General features: G+C 31.0%; 1 protein-coding gene across 2 annotated transcripts in view; it reads left to right on the top strand.

The window, feature by feature from the left end:
• Window positions 1-21888, top strand: part of A1CF_1 (APOB1 complementation factor) — a 57470-nt gene that overhangs the window by 16811 nt on the left and 18771 nt on the right. Inside the window, exons 6-9 of one of the 2 annotated variants that reach the window (XM_051213533.1) lie at window positions 2182-2223; window positions 3116-3229; window positions 8040-8169; window positions 12733-15426. In XM_051213533.1, the coding sequence (XP_051069521.1) occupies window positions 2182-2223; window positions 3116-3229; window positions 8040-8169; window positions 12733-13511 (1065 nt within the window). In that variant the 3' untranslated portion in view covers window positions 13512-15426. Of the gene's footprint in view, window positions 1-2181; window positions 2224-3115; window positions 3230-8039; window positions 8170-12732; window positions 15427-20754; window positions 20989-21888 lie in introns of those variants that run through there. The other variant, XM_051213532.1, reaches the window with a different exon arrangement.

The following is a 21888-nucleotide window of genomic DNA, read 5'->3' as shown; positions in this document are numbered from 1 at the left end:
TACTAATAAATTCCTGCTACACTTATAATTTTCAATTCCTATCACTTTTGTTCTAATTAACCCCATTTATTAATGATTTTTATTTCGCTGTTTTAAATGCTCTATTTATGATATTGATAAGATTTATGCTATTTGCCTATTTATATAAACTTATATATATGAATATATATAAACATCACAAAACTTATCACATTTTTCATGGTGTAATCACAAATAATTAATAATTTTGTTTTGTAATAAAATATTTCCCATTACAAATTGTAATATACTACTCATATTTGCATATTAGTGATTTGATTATGAGAAAAAAGATTTAAAAATTATAAACGAATCAATGAAAGATTTTGATAATTATCATTTACTTTCTTGAATCTAATATAAATAGAGATGACATTTGTAGTAATAATACTTATCTATTTTAATGAATTGCTGTGTTCCATGATAATTTGATATGTGATTATTGAAATTAACAATCTGAACTTGACAAACCGGCTAGTGTAAATACATTTTCTACACACAGTTTGCCTATAAAATGAGTTCATCAAACATATACTAGGTAACTAAGTTACACTGAATTATACATGAAATACTTATTGAAAATATTATATATAAGGAACACAGTTTGGCTACATATGAGGTAGAAGAAAGCTCAAAAAATATTATTATTATTATTATTCATAGAAATGATCGTTTTCTGTATCATTTGTATTGATTTCATAAAATATTCAGTCAGTCAGATACAACGTAGGACCAGGTATATATATATATATATATATATATATATATATATATTCGTTGGTCCAAATTGCCACACCTCATTAGCACAACAAGATGAACACCGAATTCGTGGAAGTAGTCAATCAACATTCATAAAATATTACACAAAATGTATCTTTTCCACGTGTTAGTTAAGTAGACAGTTAAATGTCAAATAATATTTTATGATAATAAAATCCACCACTGAAATTTATACTCATTTCCGAAAACAGTACTTTGTACACATGTTCCTTGGAGAACTCTACATGTATCTTGCTTACACTGTTTAAAATTCGCACTAACAACATAAATCCCATACCATGTTTGGTGTAATAGCGGTAAATTAATTTGTAATTCAAATATATATTCAGTGTCATCTAATGGTTTTTTATTCTCTAAAGTTAAACTAACATTCTCAATAACAATGGTCTATGTTACATTACGTATCTGTATATGTATACTTATGATGTAATGATTAGTTAGTTGAAGCATTCAACTCTTAGGTAATGTGTCTTAGGTCCGAACATCGATTCATTCATTCATTCATTTACTCGTGTTTAAACTGATGTGCAATATCTGAAACCTTTACACAATTAAGTGTAATTAAAAAGAGAGCATATAACATGTGTCAAGTCATCAAATTCAATATACTGACATTTCATTAAATTATTTCTTTAACGTAATGATTGTAGGGTCATTGTATAGACCTACAAATTACTATATATTATGATTAATAAGTCAAGAAACTTGATTATCTACAACACTACAATTATTTATAAAATGCATCAGAAACTCAATCCATTTCATTAAATGATGATTAGTTTGTTTGTTTACTTGTTTTTAATATCAAATTTTCGGTAAATTATCATGACTGAATCTAATGAGATAGTTTGATTTGTTTTTTTTTTGAAAATATGGTTTGATTACCGTAAATCTCGTGTGTGTGTGTGTGTGTACGCATGATTTCTCCATGAACAGAAAAAAGATAATCAACTAATACTTCCTAATTTCTAGCTAGTCAGTTAGTAAACTGTCTAATTCACCAGCTTATTTATGTGATAATATACTGAATTTCTTTTTCTTTGATTACTAATGCACTGTAACATTTATTCTTCTTATTTTCTTTTTGTAACAAAGAAACATAACAGTTAGCCTTGTGTTTAAGGCTATTTTACTGATCATACTTGTTTACTAATAACATGCATAGAGATTAAAATGAAAATAAAATTAGCTAGAAGACAATTTCTGCCAAATTTTAATTATTTTTTTTCTTTTTGCCTATTAAAAAAAATAATCACTAATCAATTTTATTTTTGAAATGATTCATTTGGTTTAATGTAAGAAAAAAGAAACAAGTGTCTTTTCATTATGCATTAATTCGTTAGTTTCATCATTATCATTATTATTATTTTCTTATTATTTTAGAAGTTACAGCAACGTCAGTTGAATCCGTTGGCTCTTTTAGAGGTTAGTCTCAATTTATACAATGTGTACTTCATTGAAGAAAAGAAATATGTATACAATTTAATTAATTCATATCTAATTGTATGGATTTATATATGCTTACCCTTAAGAGTTTAATTGTTTGAATATGAAAGTTTCATTGATTCTTTTTTTTGATTGAGATCATGAACCGACTGATGTTAGACCGCCATTGAGAACCTGGAAGCACTGGACGGCCGTTTCATGATCTCTATCAAAAACTTAACAATATCCACAACCTCTAAACTGATAATTACCATGTGCTCACTAGTGACTAGCTTCCTGGGAAAATTTTCGGAGTTCTGGTGAGCAGCCGTGACCAGTGGAGCTAATCCGTGTTGGGTAAAAACATATGTCTACCTCAGTACAATGGAAGATGGTCAAGCAATTTCGTGGATTGGTTGAGGTTAGACATTAACACCATTGGTTGCCGGCTCAATGGTCCAGTAGGTTAAGCGTTCGCGCGCGAGACCGAAGGCCCTGGGTTCGAATCCCGCGGGCGGGACCGTGGGCGCGCACTGTTGAGGAGTCCCACAATAGGATGAAACGGCCGTCCAGTGATTCCAGGTTTTCAATGGTGGTCTAACATCCATCGGTTCATGATCTCAATCAAAAACTTAACAATCTCCAAGACCCCTAAACTGTCCATTGATTCTCTTAATTATCTATCTCATTACGTTTGGTTCTTCTGTTTCATTCTTATCATATCTATTTATTTCAACAAGTGTAGTTTCAATTAATGTCAAATGTAATTATTCCTTATTATTACCTCATCTCATTAGTAATCACTAGTCTTCTTATATGTATGTACTAAATATTTTTTTTAAAATGACCAGTCAAGTCAACATTCTATAGATACCTCTTTTTTTAATTTTAGAATTTAAATGATCTATGTTTACGTGATGGTCTTGGTTCTCCGATATGTAGTGCAATACCAGTTGATTTCATTGATTCAACTACAGGAAATAAGGTTCAGTTGTATGTTGGACAGGTAAGCATTAATTTAAGTCGTTAGATTTACTTTCTGGTACTTTTTATTATTAAGATCACTAACTGATTCATGTTCGGCCTAAAGATTTTTGTTGGCTATTAGGTAACACTTTATGCAGTAAGGTAGGAATGACTTAGGCGCATATCCATTCATTTTAATGTAAACCGTTTTTTAGTAGTTGTTTATGATAATCCTTGACTACGGAAAATAAAGTGGCCAGGCGGATTTGCCATTTCACAAATTTAAATATATCATCAGCTCTGTCGGGTTGACGTCCGAGTAAATGATGTCATAGTAACAAAATTTTCACTTGATTTTAGTCAATACCTAAGACTCTATCGAGATCCTCGTTTGCCTACCAAAAGATTAGTATTCTGAACAACAGTTCATGATGTAATGATCTAAGTTCTGAAAAAGTAAACTATAGAATGTAAAGACATGCGTAAATGAAAATTATTTCATAATACTCATCTTCAGAGTATTGAACCCATATGATAACCTAACGAACTTAGTGATAAAATAGTTAAGAGTACAATTTCAGTTAGATCTGAAACAACCAGTTATCATTATCTCACATGGCTGATCTATTTTTTACTCATCCCTAGTTGGCAAATATCCAGTTAGTCTTGAAGAACACTAGTGACGAGCAGTGAATATATGTTATTACCATATAATGTGATCGATTTATCCCAGCCTAGCATTGAGATATGGATTTTTAGGTTTATATTAGTACACTTGTATTATTATTTAATACACGGGGACTTTAGTCGTTACTTAAAATGGATACTAGTTTTTAAGATTTATTCACTCTTTACCTCTCACAAGTGCTGAAGTTTGGTACGGATATACACTTTTTCTTTTTTTGGTAGAATTTTACCATTTAACCAAACTTAATTTATTTGATAGTTATTATTATGTTCTGTTTAGCTGTTTTTTCTGTTTTCATTTTTCACTCTTATTACATTGAAATGAAAGTGGACAGTATGAAATCATGCCCGTTTGCTTTGCAAGATCTATGAAATAAATAATTAAAGTAACTTTTCCAAAATGGTTGTCAAATCTTGCCCCCAAATGACCTGGTACAGCCGAGAGTGAGGATAGTTATCTGTCCCTCTCGAAATGTTTTCACATGGTCACGCTCATATGGTCACCTTCAGGGAGGGCCTATTCACCGGCTTCTCGCAACGAGGGTGTTGTTTACGAAATTCAGGGGACGAAAACCCAATGTCCAGTGCTTTAACCGAGTTGGTGGACATGGAGAGTCCACCTAGGGGATTTGAATAACCCTGATTCCATACCAATGGTGAACATGGGCTTCAGAATCCTAATGGTGTATGAACCAATCGTTGGTCACCGGCTACTATGAGACTAAATCTCCTGTTTTTTGATGGAGTTTTGTTCTCTGAGCTGGATGGTTTGGTCGTATAGCTTTCATCGTTCTTCTGAACGACATCATCAGAAGAACGATGAAAGCTATACGACCAAACCATCCAGCTCAGAGAACAAAACTCCATCAAAATCATCCACCTGAGCTACAAATCTTCCCCACCACTACATCTCCTGATGTATCGCCACCGCCTTGTGGATTAGACCTCTAAGTCAATGGTTCCGGGTGTGGCCACCTAAGAAATCCACCTGTTTCAAACTAGACACCTAGGCAATATTCCAATCCTCACATAAATCGGATGATTTATGTGACGCATTTCTATTTGGTACCTCCTTGTATTAATATTTACGCGTTTTAAAATAATAATAATAATAAACAATATTAATGCCAAAACTTATAGACAAATAACTGTGATTGAAAAATTACAGTATATTGATTTGAGTTAATTAATTGTTATGATAAATATATTGATCATGCTATTCATTATGATGTCCTATAAATTAATTAAAATTATTATTCCATTTATAAATGGATTGAAATATTTTCACAATGTCATTATGATCAAGGGTCAATCATACATTATTGTATATTGTACAATATGATTTATATAATAAATGACAAATATCATTGATTTTTGCTGAATTCATAAATAAACTTATACAGTAGATAGATTAAAATCGAAACCAAAAATTAAATATGTTTAGTTCAATTGTATTAATATTTATACAGTAAGTTAAAAGCCAAATGAGATAAACAGGATAGATGATAGTTTGTTTTGTTTGTTTTTTTCTTTATTTTTTTGTTTGTTTGTATCGAATTGTTTATCAATATTCCTTTCAAGTATACATATAGTAACTAAAACATGATTCATATAGTGATTATCGAATTATTTTTTTTAAAACACAAATTCACTGGAAATAGAACAAAAACAAAACGAAGAAATTCATTGAAAGTTTAAATATCTTTTAAAGAATTAGTTTATCATGGTTTAAAAAGATTAAGCGAATACTATTCGAATGATAAGGATTATTCACTTGGTATTTGTTTATTTGTATCTTCTCATTGATATTTACTTACTTACTTACGCCTGCTACTCTTAATGGAGCGTAGACCGCCGACCAGCATTCTCCAACCCACTCTGTCCTGGGCTTTCTTTTCTAGTCCCATCGAATTCTTGTTCACTTTTCTGATGTCTGTCTCCATTTCCCGGCGTAATGTGTTTTTTGGTCTTCTTTTCCTTAGGACTGTAATTTATTAGTCTCTTATGGATACATATGTGCATACTGTGTGCATTGCCTCGATATTGCTTTAGGTCACAAGCATTCTAAACAAAGATGTATAGTGGCTAACAGTGAAATACAGGATGTGGGTTTCATCCTATTTGGGACTCTTCAGCTGATAAATCCATCTATACTTTGTAATTATTATTAAAATCATTAAAAAGAAGGAATAACACCAACTAGATTATAGGATGAAAAAAAGTGTGAATGTAGAAACATAATTAGTTTACTAGAGTACCTTTCAGGATTATATATTTCATCTAAGTTAGTGTAAATTAATCAACTTTAAATGATGATTTATAAACCAGTGAATGAGCAATTAGCTTTATACAACTGGATGTGTTGTCAAAGACTGTACTAGTAAGGGATAAAGAGTACCTTTACTAAATCAGAAGCACTTTTTATCGATACCACTTAGAAAAGCTCAATAATTAGTATAGTGAAAAAAGTAAACAGATCCCAGGATTGGTATAGCCATCCACTTGACTATTTGCTTATTTTACTTAACTAACAATATTCATTGTTGTTAATATACAGGAAGACAGCTGAATTTGAGGTTAACTCAAATTCTCAACACCATTTAATTGGTATTATTGCATAAAAACTAATATTTGAAAATATCTAATAAAGCTTTTATGAATTTTGAAAGCAAATTTTTACTAATATGTAGTATTACAGTAAAAAACAAGCTATAGAAATACCTTTTATTACTCATTTATAGAATTGTTTTTAAACTAACCTTAGCGTTTAGAAACAGAATAATTTATACGAATAAATATACGTTTGCATACTTAGATATATGCCGAAGAGGTTCGCTTCACGAGAAAGGGCAAAAGACATTTTAAGTTGAGTGGTTTTACCACAACGTTATGACAATTAATTCCATATACTTTTATATCATAGCTGATTACCTTAAAATTACTAGTGTCATTATATTCAGATATTATCTGAGCAAACAATTTCTCAACATGCTCTATTTACCGAATTATTTCGTTTGAATGAGTTACAGCAAGAAAATTAAATTTAAATTTAAAATGTTCGAAATAGTTATATTGTAATGAACGGGAACACAAGTGGGGACAACCAAATGTATTTGAATACAAAATAACAAAGTCTCATAGTAAAATCTGAGAACCATACAGTATATAATTGATTTGCAAAATGTCAATCAATTGTCTCATACTTTGGTGTTCCTTCGTTTCCATACCAATCACTCTCTGTTCTCATTCTCTTCTCTCCGACTTTCTTAATTTTTCACTACCAGACATTCCACTGTCGATTGGTGATACATACTACTAATATCTGTCGACATCAGTAGCACCCACCTGAATACATGTAGAATTCGAGATATAGTATAACTGTTGTACTTTAACAATGATTATCATTTTGATCAATTAACTTCAAACTTAAACTATTCAGAAAAATCTATTTCACGGAATCTTCAAATAATTAATAGGTTACACTGCATAAAACTTTTTTCGCAAAAATTTCAGTTGTTGAAAATTAAAATTGGGTTAGAATATTGATCCGGAGATGTTTTTACTTCAGTCGTGATACATTATACTGATAAGATTTCAGATTGTGTTTTATGAACTTTGTCAACAGAATACTTGATAATTAAACTTTCTAACGTGGAAAAGAGTAACTTCACTAAAATAAAGGCAATGTTTATATCATTGTTAAAAAGGCTTCAATTATCTCATTCTTGATATGCTTAACTCAATTATGATCAGTTTTGTTTCACAAGTGAGTGGCTATCTGAAATGGATAAATCGTTATGCATTTGAAGCAAATTGTTCTGTTTGAGTTCCTGTGTGGATATCAACATTGGAATGCAGGGACATCTAGATGCCGAAAATCAAATAAAATGGAACGTGCATCCTAGATTCCACTACTATTCATAAATCTATCTTTTCTATAGAGAGAGAATATTACTAGTCCATTTTTAACTCCTCTACAATTCTATTACTATCTTACAGTATCGTCAGTGGATCTTTTAAATACTAATTTTGTTTAAGCAAATGCGGAATTCAAACACACAAAGAACACTTGAATAACATTATTTTGATTAGTGTATGTGTTTGTGTTTTCTTGTTAATAAACTAAACTTTAATGTATATTTGGTATCTTTTCATTATATCAGGTCTATATTCCAAAACTGCAATTTCGATGCAATACAAGTCGGTATTATTTAACATCTACTGAAGCTAAACTGGGTGCTTCTGAAATAGCTATTCAAAGTCTTCCATTTAACCCTTTTAACTTGAATGAAGGTAAACAGTATTAATAACAGAATGCTTGACTTTATATTTCTTTTTCAAGTAAATCTTTATCAATTTTTTCGTAAATTGAAATTAATCACTAAAATAGTCAAGCAATCTACACATAATACAGATTTTACAAAGCTTAACATGTCTCTACTCGAAGATATTGTCACAACAAGTAATATATATATAGCATTTTAAAATCGTTTTGATAAATGCATTGCCATGCATTAGTATCTGAATTTGAACCTAGTTTCTTTCAATTCGTAGTGAACTATGATTTCCAAGTCATTTTAAAAGTGTAATAAACACTGTTCTTACGTTACATAATCGAAGTCAATTGAAAGGAAATGAATAGTGGTTTTTTTCTAAGTAATACTTTTCTATACAGAATAGCCTACTTCATCTAATCGTTGGACCAGTCTCTTCTTTCAAACTGTCAAATATCTAGTGATATAGAAAATATTCGTTTAAACAGCAAACTGACATTGCAGTGAACGAAGACTTGGTAAGGTGAATCAATTTATTGTGTAATGCAAAATTACAAAATGTCTTCACAAAATATAAAAAACATACATTAAATATTTCATTTACACATATTCCATCAATTGTTTCATACAAACTTCATCACTGCTTCATTATAGTCATTATTAAACTTACTTTCTGCATATTCCCGGTTGATCTTTTCAACCTTCTTCTGCCAAGCATTCCACTTCCGATCGGTGCTTCATACAACTTATATCTATCAACGTACGTAGCATACACTACAATATGATTATCCACTTATCTTATACACTAATAAATCAACCATTTAGTAGGATATATATTTCATTTTAGTTAATAAACTTAGTATGAATCTTCCCTAATGTAAAAGCAATTCTGGTTTAATTAGTGCTAACAAGTATGACGTCTTAGCATACAACATCATATTTGTTTGGACGAATTATTCGATAATTAATTCTAGAGTGATGATGATGATGATGATGATGATGATGATGATGATGATGATGATGATGATGATGATGATGATGATGATGATGATGATGATGATGATGATGATGATGATGATGATGATGATGATGATGATGATGATGATGATGATGATGATGATGATGATGATGATGATGATGATGATGATGATGATGATGATGATGATGATGATGATGATGATGATGATGATGATGATGATGATGATGATGATGATGATGATGATGATGATGATGATGATGATGATGATGATGATGATGATGATGATGATGATGATGATGATGATGATGATGATGATGATGATGATGATGATGATGATGATGATGATGATGATGATGATGATGATGATGATGATGATGATGATGATGATGATGATGATGATGATGATGATGATGATGATGATGATGATGATGATGATGATGATGATGATGATGATGATGATGATGATGATGATGATGATGATGATGATGATGATGATAACGATAATGATAATGATATATGTTTAAATTTAGAGAATAAACTTTTTTCATCAATTCAACAAATTTCATGGAGTATTAACTGACATCATCATAAATATGACTAGATCTTATGTTTGATTGTTATCATCAGTTAACGCAATTGTTCAATTTAAGTACTACTGAATGTGAACAAGTAAAGTTCATCATGAAAAAAAATATTACGAATTTATAAGAACCCATTATTCTGTAATATTTTGTAATACAAAATTATAGGCATATGCATTAGATCTGTAAAGAAAATACATTTTTGTTTACGTCAATAAACTTCGACTTTAATCTAAAACAAAATGAAGCTGTTTCACCGAACATTGATCAAGTATGATCCAGCATTATTTTATACTTTGATTAATCGTATAAAATATAAACTTTTTAAAAATGGGTTTAAGCTTGAGGGATCAGAAGAAAGTGTTAATAGACAAAGGTAGATGAATTCGAAACCATGCGACTGATTATGCAGAAAACAGAGGAAACCTATGAGATTTAGAGTACCGCAAAACGGTAAGGATAAATGATCAGACTCTTTCAGTTGGTTAAGTTCGTTAACATCAATAGTTAATGCCTAGTAAGCCATTCATCTTAGAGAGCTGTCTCTTGATACGCATCTATTATCCGAAGCGTGGTCAATAACAAAATGATCGAAGACCAATATACGTAACTATTCACCATACTGAGTTCCATCAGTATTGTATAGCAACTTAGTATGCTATACTTTTCCCAATGTTTCATCCAACTGACATTGCTTCACGGAAAGTTTCTTTTTCTATTCAAACATACAGCATTTATTCAATAATTCTAAACAGAACTAAATTCAAATATTTTCAGGTAACTCGATATAATCCATCAAGACACTTAAATAATAAGTGAAATTCTATACTTAAGAATCATAACACATAAAATGTAAATTATGTTAACATTATAACAGTTAACTTCAATGATCGCTTACAAGTCGCATAAATTATAAAAATAATCTGATCATTCAAAAAACAACGAGTAGGTTGTGTGATAGTTACAAGTCATTTAGCGGAAATATTACATTAGTGTAAACACTAATTTCATCAAGATCATAAGCAGTTCTTGCTCATAAGTTTCTAACAGCAAGTAACCTAGGTCCACGGTTTCCCATAGATCACCTCTAAACTCCTGGAATCAATATTTCTAAATGTTTATAATACTTACGAATGAAATAGATCATTAAGAAAATTGATTGTTAAGTTCTATTATCCATAAATGGACGAATATCAGTCCAACAAAAGCTTAGTTACTGGTTGAAAATCTTAATGTTGTTATCTCTGATTACGATGCTAACTGACTTAAAACTGGATTTCTCAAAGTACCAGCTCCCTCCAGATTATAGAAACATATTATGTACCTGTAATATAGTGTTATAATATATTACAGGGTTATTTTTTGTGTTATCGTTATAACACGCATTTTTTATCTTTATATGTATTTTCAAATAAATAGATAGTTTTAGCACAACATGAAATAACTTTGAGATGGTGGAGAAGATTTGTAGCTCAGGTGGATGATTTTGGTGGAGTTTTGTTCTCTGAGCTGGATGGTTTGGTCGTGTGGAGAAAATATAGTTGTTCTCGAGTGGAAGCCTGCCTTTTGGCGAAATTCTCCCATTTTCGAACAACGAGAAGCGTATTACGCTCATATGATTTTGAGATGATGGAGAAGATTTGTAGCTCAGGTGGATGATTTTGGTGGAGTTTTGTTCTCTGACCAAACCATCCAGCTCAGAGAACAAAACTCCACCAAAATGAAATAACTTATTTCACCTAAGTTTTGTTAAGTTCACCAACTACATTTCTGAAAACAGTTAAGGTTTTGCGCTTTAATTTCTTTTAAATATTTCACCTTTACACATTAGTTTAAATTGCTCGTTACCATGAAACTCATTTATACAACAGTGTTTTACCATATGATTCTTAATCATTTCATATTTCATCAAAGGAAAACAATAATTGTAGCCGAAATATATGAAATGACTTGACTGCAGTATTCTTTCCACCTTCTGACAACCTCTAAATTTATTTCTATATAGTTCCCCTCTCTATTACATCTTCTAATTCTCGTTGATAAAATAATCACTTATTCGACTTCGATACTCTAAAGGTCATAAAATTAGAGCGTTTGCAGAATACTTTGATGGAATTCCAGACTACTTGTGAGTAGCATGCTTATATTCATAAAACTAATTGGTGTCACAGTCATTCAATGATGGGATAAGCTAGGCTTTTAATCCTAATGTTATTAATAATAAAAACCTTCAGTTATACACTATCCAAAAATGTTATGTGGTAGCCACAATACAGATTATCAGATTAAATCGAAGATGGAGTGTAGATTTGGACACCAACAATCTTTTTATGTTATATTAGCTACGTTCTTCATGACAGAACGGTGGCATTAGAAACTTCCTCGTTAAACTGTTTTCAGTTTAGAATGTAAGGCTTCTGGAAATCTTCAGTTTTGATTATAAAATCTAGTTTTAAATCATTATCAAACTTGTATTGCATCATTTTAGGGTCATCTTCAAGACATAGAATTAAAGTTGACAGCAGTGAGAGCGGCAGACTCACAGTTACACATACGGTTTTGCCACCACTATACATGTTGTTTACACAACAACACCAAACACCTAAATCAAATGATATATTTTGCTCTCGTAACTTGTCCATTATGAATGGTAGTGAGCGTTTCCCTTCAGAACTTTCGTCACAAAATATATTAGAAACTAATGAATCAAATACATTACATGTATTTTTAAAAAAAATCGAATCCAGACAACTTAGATCCGACTATCTCTACCGTGACAGCAATGAACTTAAATTTATGTAACCTAGCTTATAATCCATTATACTCCGCATTTATAACAAAGACCATTAGTCCACCACAATTACAGTCAACTTATCAAACTTCAAGTGTTAATTTTTCAGAACAAAATTATCTTCCACAAATACATTTCATGTTTCTGAAGTTTTAAATCATCAATTAATTTCATTTCTTTAAAAAAATATTAAATTGAATTTTGTCTTTTATTTATTTATTTAATAATTAGCATTTGCAGCTAGTTATGCACTGCCAATTAATCCAAGTGTAATGCATACAAATGCAGCATTTATGCCATTACCATTATCAAACAATTTACCAAATACATCAACTCCACTGAATTTATTACAATCTCAAACAAATGTTCTACAATTATCTGGTACAACAAATTTTCCTATAAATACTACTGGTTTAGCAAATGTAACGGGTAATCTAACCAATAATAACAATAATGTTAATCTACAAAATGAATGTACTGCTGGAACCATAATCAATAATGCGTTTGATTATTCAACACAGTTATTTTCAAATGGAACATTAGGAAATGGTGGACTTATTAATGCAACATTTAACAGTCAACCTACTTATTATTTTGATCCAAATTCCATTTCAACCGCTGCTGCAACAGCTATGTTGGTTGGACCAAATGGATTAAGTACCGTCAATAGCAATGCTATACCACAAATTATTGGACTGCAACAATCATTAACCAATTGCAGTAATGAATTAGGACAAAACTGTTCATCTTCTTCTACTATTGGACAATCGTTAAACTCTTTGTCACCACTAGCAGGTTTATATAATTTTGGTTTACAAATACCATTAATTTCAACATCAGCTTTATCACAATCACAACCGACAACTAATGCAACTTCACAATCGGCAACGGTAATAAATTTATTGAGTCAGTCATATACAAATCCTGTTTCTGTACTCAATGGTACTCTATCAGTTACACAATCAATGAATGAACAAAACCCACAAATAACTCTCTCTGGTACAAGTTGATCTGTAATATTGTATTCATAAATATGAAATTAGTAACTGGTTGAATGAGATTTTAAGTTTTCGTAAGTTTTCAATGGATAAATATCTAAGTGATGCTTTTTTATTTGAAGTGATTTCTTGAAATTCACGAATTGTATTGTTTTGAATTAAACGGAATACATAAATCCCAATACCAAATATTTTTGCAATATATATTCTTTCCATTTATTTTGTTATATATTCCATTATCTTCGTAAATGGTTTAATCTTCTTTTGTCTACCTATATTTTTCCTTTATATTCTCCTTTTAATTATCCGTGTAAACTGCTTGTCTATTTCACTTGTCATTTAATCTGAAGAGGGATTATTTCCAAACTGTTCTAAACGATCAGCAATCAATAATATGGGTATGAACAAACATTTTGTGCTGATATTTCTTTTATACACAATTAGATACATAAGCTAAAACACTATAAACTCTTGAGATACCGTTGTTCTTTCATGCATCTTTATTTATGCAACAAAGGTATTTTGTTTTACTTTTTTTGTAGTCATTAGTATTTAATACAGTCGTTTCACATTACTATTATTATCAGCTTCGGGACAAAAGTTGTTTTTCTATATGCAAATACTTTTACCGTCTTTTTGTGTTTTACTTCCTCTAACATAATAGTCATTATTACCATTTTAATGAAAAAAAGACATTTTGTAAATCATCACCATTACTATTATTATCCATATATTTGTTGTCATTAACAATGTTCACGTTATCATCGGCTAAATCAATAGTACAGTCTTAGGTATGTAGGTCAAGTCTTCGCTGAAAACTGTTCATCTTTGATACTATATATATATATTGCAATGAATGGAATACTTGTAGATGTCTATGTGAAAAGGCAAACTGTTCCCTGAATGTAATATTACATCGTGTTTAATGTGTTGAATATATTGACAATATTATTTCATGATGTTTTTATGATATCCATTTATTTACTTGCTTTGTTTATTCAGTGAAAAACGTGGACAATAAAAAAAAGTTATATATCTATCATCCAACTTACTTAACATTCATTTAAAATAAGTTTTTTGTGAAATACCATCCTCATTCTTATTTAACCACTTAACAATACTGAACCTATAATAGAAATATAATCAACATTTTATAGAGAACAAAATTAGTAAACAAATAGTTATTGTGTAAACTATCACTAATGTTTATTCGTTTACAATTATTTAAAGTAGTAGAATTAATGAAAAGGAAAGTGTAAGCAATAAAGTTTTGTACAGGGCAATTGCATTTTATGTACTAATGTATGTGTCAGTAGCAACAACAACAAAACCATGGTTCATTTACCTATTTACTTTTAGTATTTACAATACTAAAGTTATATATATATATATATATATATATATATATATATATATATAAATCTTGTGAACGATGTATTAGAATTTGTGTACGAAGTTTTTTTTACGTTTATTCATTTATGCACCTACTAGTCCATTCTTCTTGTTAATGTTAAAGACGTCTAATTGGAAAACTGTATGCAAAGATAATATTTCATATTTGTATTTTTCTTCCCTTTTAAAACTAATTTCTCTATCAAAATTGTTCAAAATGTTCTTTTTTTAATCTTCAATATTTAAAGATTTAGTGTTTGTTGTATGCTTATTTATCCTTTTCTTCTTCTTCTTCTTCTTCTTCTTCTTCTCCTTTTTCTTCAGTCACTTAGTGCAAGAAATTTAAACAAAAAAGGCACATTGTCATCTAATTAATTTACTAAAAACGTAATTAATCTAATTAAACGTTTTTATGTGTTAATATTACAGTTAATGCTTGTTTCAAAATAATATATTTTCATTTGTTTAATATTTGGAGTAGTTACGGTTGTTTCATTTCAAGATAATGCTTCTTCACATTTAATGTCTTTTGGTGGTGAGATGTATTTTTAAATTTTACAAGATTTCCGATAAAAGTGATTTGGTGAATATCACTGATAAGTTTACTAGAAAAATTAATCTTCAGATAGATTCTTTGCAGAGAGTTCTAACATAACAATCACCTGATCATAAACAACTTAAAACCTGGTACATATTTATATTGATTCATATTATCACACTATTTCAACACAGCGAGGTGAAATTGCCAAAATATAGGCTAGAGTAGTGGTAGTCGTAACAGCACCAGTGATTGTAGAAACATTGGGCTTGAACCATCTGATTCCAGAAGAAAGAGTGAATGAGGGGAATGTATTTGAGCCACATCACTATCATCTACAATCATTGGCCACGAAAATTGCTAGGACTTCAACCACGTAGTTAGTACTTATCAATAAGGCTTTATCTACAAGTCACTGACTGTATGGAATTATTTCGCAGCTCTGTTTAGTCTCCTATAGGTTTATTCTGTCCTACCCCTACACGAACAAACATCATATGTTTAGGTAGACAGTGGTCGGGTATACGCAATACATGTTCCAACAAATCGGGAATCAATCAAGAAACGTTTGATAACATTGAATAAGAATCGCACCATATCAAATTTATTATAGCTTAAAAATGTTGACTACTACTTACCACCTCACTATTCTAAAGGTATTTTGTCTATTACAAGATGTGCAGGTAATCAATTTAACTTAGCACTAAGTCTTGAGTGGCAATGCCGAAAAGTTCTAATTAAGTGTACAACAGCTGTCTTCAAATTAAACGATTCTCCATAAACTACCGGATAAAACAAAAAAATCGAACGTTTACTATTACAGATTTTGAATAGGTAAACAATCATGTTCACACAGAACGATGGCCGTCATCTTTACTCTCATTTAGCCTATATAATAATATTGTAGTGAACAAGAACACAAGTGGGGACAATCGAATATATTTTAATACAAAATTACAGAACATCTTAGTAAAATCTGAGAACCATACAGTAAATACTTTATTTGTAAAATATCAATCAATTGTCTCCTTCTCAAATATCAGTCAATTGTCTCAGATTTCATTGATCCTGCATTTTCAAACTATGTTTTCTATTACCGTTGGTAATGTTATTAATTCTACTAATTTGGGGTTTATCGTGATAATGTCACCTACTATACTAATATGATTGGGCACATAGAACCGGTTCAGTGATACTGAAAACTAACTTGAAATATTTTGTCACCTGGAGCTCCTCTGAGGCTACTGCCGGTCCCAAGCCCGGATAAAGGAGGAGGGTTGGTTATGGGGTTAGCAACTCCATCCCGTAGAAAACTAACTCTCTAAAAAAACGCTAACCAGAAAAAATAGTTCAAACCATCTAAACTCCACCCTGGGAGTTAGAAGGTTTCCATTTAAAAGAGTTACGACGTCTCACGATGAAAGCCGAGTTCTTTCCGAAGTCACGAGGCTGATGTCCTTTCTGACAACAAGAGCAACCAATAATTTAGGTACATGGAATGCTCGTACAATGTGGGAGACAGGGAGAGTCTTCCAAATTGCTGCAGAAATGAAGAGATACAACCTTATTTCTGTAATTTTACTTTAAAAACTTTAATTTCTTGTTTTCGTGCCAAAAGCGCTCATTTTCACCTTCATGTCGTATTTCCTACTTGGAAGGATTTTAAACGCTATTGGTTCGTTGTATATTTTAGTATGTTATTTTGTAACTCTTCCCAAGGAAAATTTTATGCTGCATATATACGTTGCTTTGTGCCTGCTGTTGTTGCTCGTGCTTCTGGCTGCTTGCGGAATATATTTCCCCGTTTCGAACTTGGACCTCTCTCTAGCTAGCGGGGCTGGGACGCGTCAGAATAGCTAGCTTATTGATCTTTTATCGCAGAGTCTTTGTTCCATTCTCCGACTAGGTGAACTTGTAATCGCGTCAAACATAACACTTTAACTCCTTTGTATTTGTTAGTTGAATCTTCCCATTGATGTTTAGAACTGTAGTTGATTGATCTCTTTCGAGTCCCAGAGTGAAAATCAACTCTAAGTTTCAGGTACAGTGTGGTGTTTGTATGAACTAATGATTCTTTTGTACTTGATGACTGCTTGGTTTTGAATTCTAAATATAATGCGTTTGTTTGTACTCACCTAGTTCTACGTGCCATAAACTGCACTATTTCTTGGATTCCTAGTTCGTACAATAATTCAAATACTTCTAATCATCACATAAATCCGGTTAACGAGTCCCAAATAAGATGAGACATGCATTCTGGGTTCCACTACTAGTCACCATTCATCGACCACTAGTTATAATATTCACCATTGTATTCATTAGTTTTATTAAATTACATCGAAAATAGAAAGAGTGAAATTATCCACTATTTTAATGACCTATATTTTCTTAATACCGGAAACCTTAAATAGAATAAAAATAGCTCATTTGTATTTATGTGATGATCATAATGAAGGATAATTTTTTTTAACCAATTAATTTAAAATAATTAAATAAGACTATGTTGATGCTTATAAACATAAAGTATGTAAGTGAGATAATAATGTGGCTAGTGATTAGATTTTAGCTATCATTAAATGATCAATAATCTTTAAAGGAGGGGGAAGATAGTTCTCTTAATTTTTTTTAGTACTGTGATTCTCTATTGAACTTCTGTCTCACTAAAGTCAGTTTAACTCCACCCACGTTTATGTTGAACTTGGACTATTACATTTTTTCAAGTATTTTGAAGTTATCAAATGATTTGGAAGTTCATCTTAGACATTGGTTTTACTCTTTTAACCTGAAATTTCATCGTCTTATAGAAAATCTTCATATATGGACATATGAGATTACAAAGAAATCGGCTTATTGTCCCTCTTGCGATATTCTAACTTTATAATTGTTACTTGTACCAGAATAAATTTTTATGTATACTTATTATGAACCTTTTAATATGAAATAACTGTTGTGTTTTTAATAATAGAAATAATTATATACCTGTAGTAAACTAATGAGATAACATAAATATCAGAAATAATCTACCGAACGCCTACAAGTTATTGTACTTACTCAATTTCTTAAAAGTCACTGAAATTTCAGTTACTCTTTACTACTCACCATTCGCTTAATGATATAGTATTTGCACAAACTACATAGATCGCTCTTGAAACAATTCCTTTTTTAACTTGCTTATTTTGTTAATTTATTTTAATTATCAATTATAATGTTGGTGATTTGAACCCTTTTCAAAATGTGCATATTTTTGTCCAGTTCTATCGTTTTATTTATCCATTCAGCTTGAAATTTGACTATCACTCGGTATACCAAATGTGACAACAAAATTGTTGGGGAGACCCAGAAAATCCCTCAAAAAAGCCCAGTAGCACCCTGAGAACGATGGAAAACATCTTATCTAATCAGCATTCAATAGATGCTTCCCTAAGACATCTAGAAAGTGAAAAGTCACATGCCACACTTCTGACTGGATGATTACCTATCTTGATACTATATTTAGAAGGCTTTCAGGACCTTCCAAAAGTCAAAGATCATCTAAAATGCTAGAAGCACCCTCGATTTTCTGTAGATAAACTAACTTTGAAGTAAAGCGTTCTTTCCATATTTCACATCTTTTCTCTCGTGTTCAAGTTGCTGTAAAGATTTAGTCTGGGGGTTACTAGAAGAGCTTAGGAAACCGAATCAAGCGTTCAATCAGAACATTTGTCGAAATTCGTACGGCCTTTAGACTCTACTGTTCTAATTAATTTTACGTTTCACACAGATGCCAAGTTTCAGTATACTTCTTCCCCGTGAATGAGTTGTTGAAAACATTAGTATATAATAAGTTTTAAAAGGGATAATGGAGGGTTTTGTGTCACATAGCGAAATTCAGCTAAATGTCTTGAAATAAACTTCACTACAAAATGAAAAGCCAGAACATTAAACAATTCAAACACATCGAAATGAATCGACAGATATCGGACAATGCTACGAATCACTAATTACACTGAAAATTCATGTACACCAATTGAGATCGATGTGACATGTATTTGTGATTATGATTATTCACCCATTTTAGATCAAGTAAAACTTTAGTTTTGAAGTGTCCCAAAAGATCTGACAAGGTAATATTTTAGGAATTTAATGGTTGAATTCATGAGTCAATTAAGGTTAGACACCCATAGGAAACCTGGAAGCACTAGACGGTGCGCATCTACAATCCCGCTCGCGGGATTCAAACCCATGACACACGATCTCGCGCTCAAACGCTTAACCATGTTTTATCTAGTGATCTAGCTTTAGTTGACTCATGAATTCAACTATTAAATCACTACAATCTCCACAAAACCCCGTTTCTGATAATAATCATCACGTGCTTACTAGCGACTGGCTTCAAGATGTATTTTCTGGAGTTTTAGTGAGAAGCCGTGACCAGTGCAGTTCAACCATGTCTGTTGTGAAGCAGTGACTCACTGAAGACAACAGTGGACGATAGCGTGATTTCATGGATTGGTTGAAGTTAATCATTAACACCATTGGATGCTGCCCAGTTCAGTGGTCTAAAGGTTAAGAGTTCGCACGCGAAACCTAAGGTCGTGGGTTTGAATCCCGCGGGCGGGATTCTAGATGCTCAGGATGTCAAGATGAAACGGTTGTCCAGTGCTTCCAGATTTTCCATGGTGATCTATCTTTAATAGACCCATGAATTCAACTATTAAATTACTACAGTTTCAACAAAATACCATTCCTGAAAATATTTTAGAATAATTTTTTCAGTAAATTTTTTCTGTGAAAGACAAAATGAATAAGACTGTAAAATTGTCACTTGAATTATTTCATCTGTGAATACTCTTCAACAAATGAAGATTGAAGTTGTCTAAATATAATCTAAACATTTTATCGAAGCAGAAATTATCACCAAAATATTATGATTCATATTTCGAAAATAAACTGGTGATATTTTAAATGAGTTTTCTAGGTCAATATTATGTTTATTTCTTTATGGACTTATCTTCTTATCCTAAATTATGCCAAGTTTTAATTTAGAAAAACCAAACTATTTCTTTATGAATTAATTAATGAATTTTATTTTTATATAATGCCAATTATTAACCAGACGTTACTAATCTCATCGAAATTCTTTAGTTCCATCCAGTTTATCAATGAGCCAGTTATAAGTACTTTAAAAACAAAAATAATAAACTTTGATAATAAAAAAATACTACTTAAATAATATTAGATCTAAATCACATGAATTCTATCATTAGAATCACTTGATATTAACAAATAAACAATGTTAATTAGTGAATTAAGTTTAGGTATCTTCTTTTATTATTATTTTTTTGATGAAAATTAATAAACAAAGTATAATTAACATCTCACCTTTTCAACTCAGATATATTAGTAGACAATTAATTTAGTCCAATCACAAACTTAAGCTTATTAGCAACATATGAAATATAAAAAGTCAACATGCTTCATCTTTACCATTCAGTATTTTGTTATTTACAAGTAATAAGAAAAAAGATTTTCTGGTTTATTAATTTAATACAACAGATTAAAAGAAATCTTTGTTACCAAGTGAGATAATTTTTTGGTTTTGTTTTATTTTTTAATGATAAATGTGTATTTATTTCTAAAAATCAATACAGTTCACAATATGTATTGATAGTGTTTCTAAAAAGAAATTAGTAGATATTTCTGTTGTTGTCAAGGCGTTTTTTTCGGAATATTCAATGAAAAATTATATTAAACTATGGTGTCTTTTTTTAATTGAAGTTTATCAAATTTATCATGAATTTTATGCATGTTTACAGATAAAATTATTTTTTCTTTTCTTTTTTTGGAGTTAATAATTTTAATTCTATCTATCTAACTATCAAGTCTTATGACAGTTGAAAAAATATTTTACTTACTTACACCTGTTACTCCTAATGGAGCATAGGCCGCAGACCAGCATTCTCCAACCCACTCCATCCTATGCCTTTCTTTCTAATTCCATCCAATTCTTGTTCATTTGTCTCATCTCTATTTCCATTTCCCGGCGTAGTGTGTTCTTTGGTCTTCCTCTTTTCCTTTGGCCTTGAGGATTCCATGTGAGGGCTTGTCTTGTGACGCAGTTGGGTGCTTTCCTCAATGTGTGTCCTATCCACTTCCAGCGCTACTTCCTGATTTCTTCCTCCGCTATGATCTGGTTTGTTCTCTCCCAGAGTAGGTTACTGCTAATAGTGTCCGGTCAACGGATCCGAAGTATTTTGCGTAGACAACTGTTAATAAACACCTGTATCTTCTAGATGATAGCTTTCCTAGTTCTCCAGGTTTCCGCCTCATACAGTAGAACTGCCTTGACATTTGTATTGAAAATCCTGACCTTGGAAAAAATATCTACATTGATAAAATAAAATTAAAAAAAAAGAATTTCTGATGACAAAAGTTAGTTGATTAAGTTTCATTCAACTGTTTATTTTAGTTTGAGTATAA

The sequence above is a fragment of the Schistosoma haematobium genome, chromosome 3 (genome assembly GCF_000699445.3).
Source record: "Schistosoma haematobium chromosome 3, whole genome shotgun sequence".
In the NCBI taxonomy this organism is placed as follows: Eukaryota; Metazoa; Platyhelminthes; class Trematoda; order Strigeidida; family Schistosomatidae; genus Schistosoma; species Schistosoma haematobium.
Note: the sequence above shows the minus strand (reverse complement) of the source record. Positions and strands in the feature narration are given on the sequence as shown.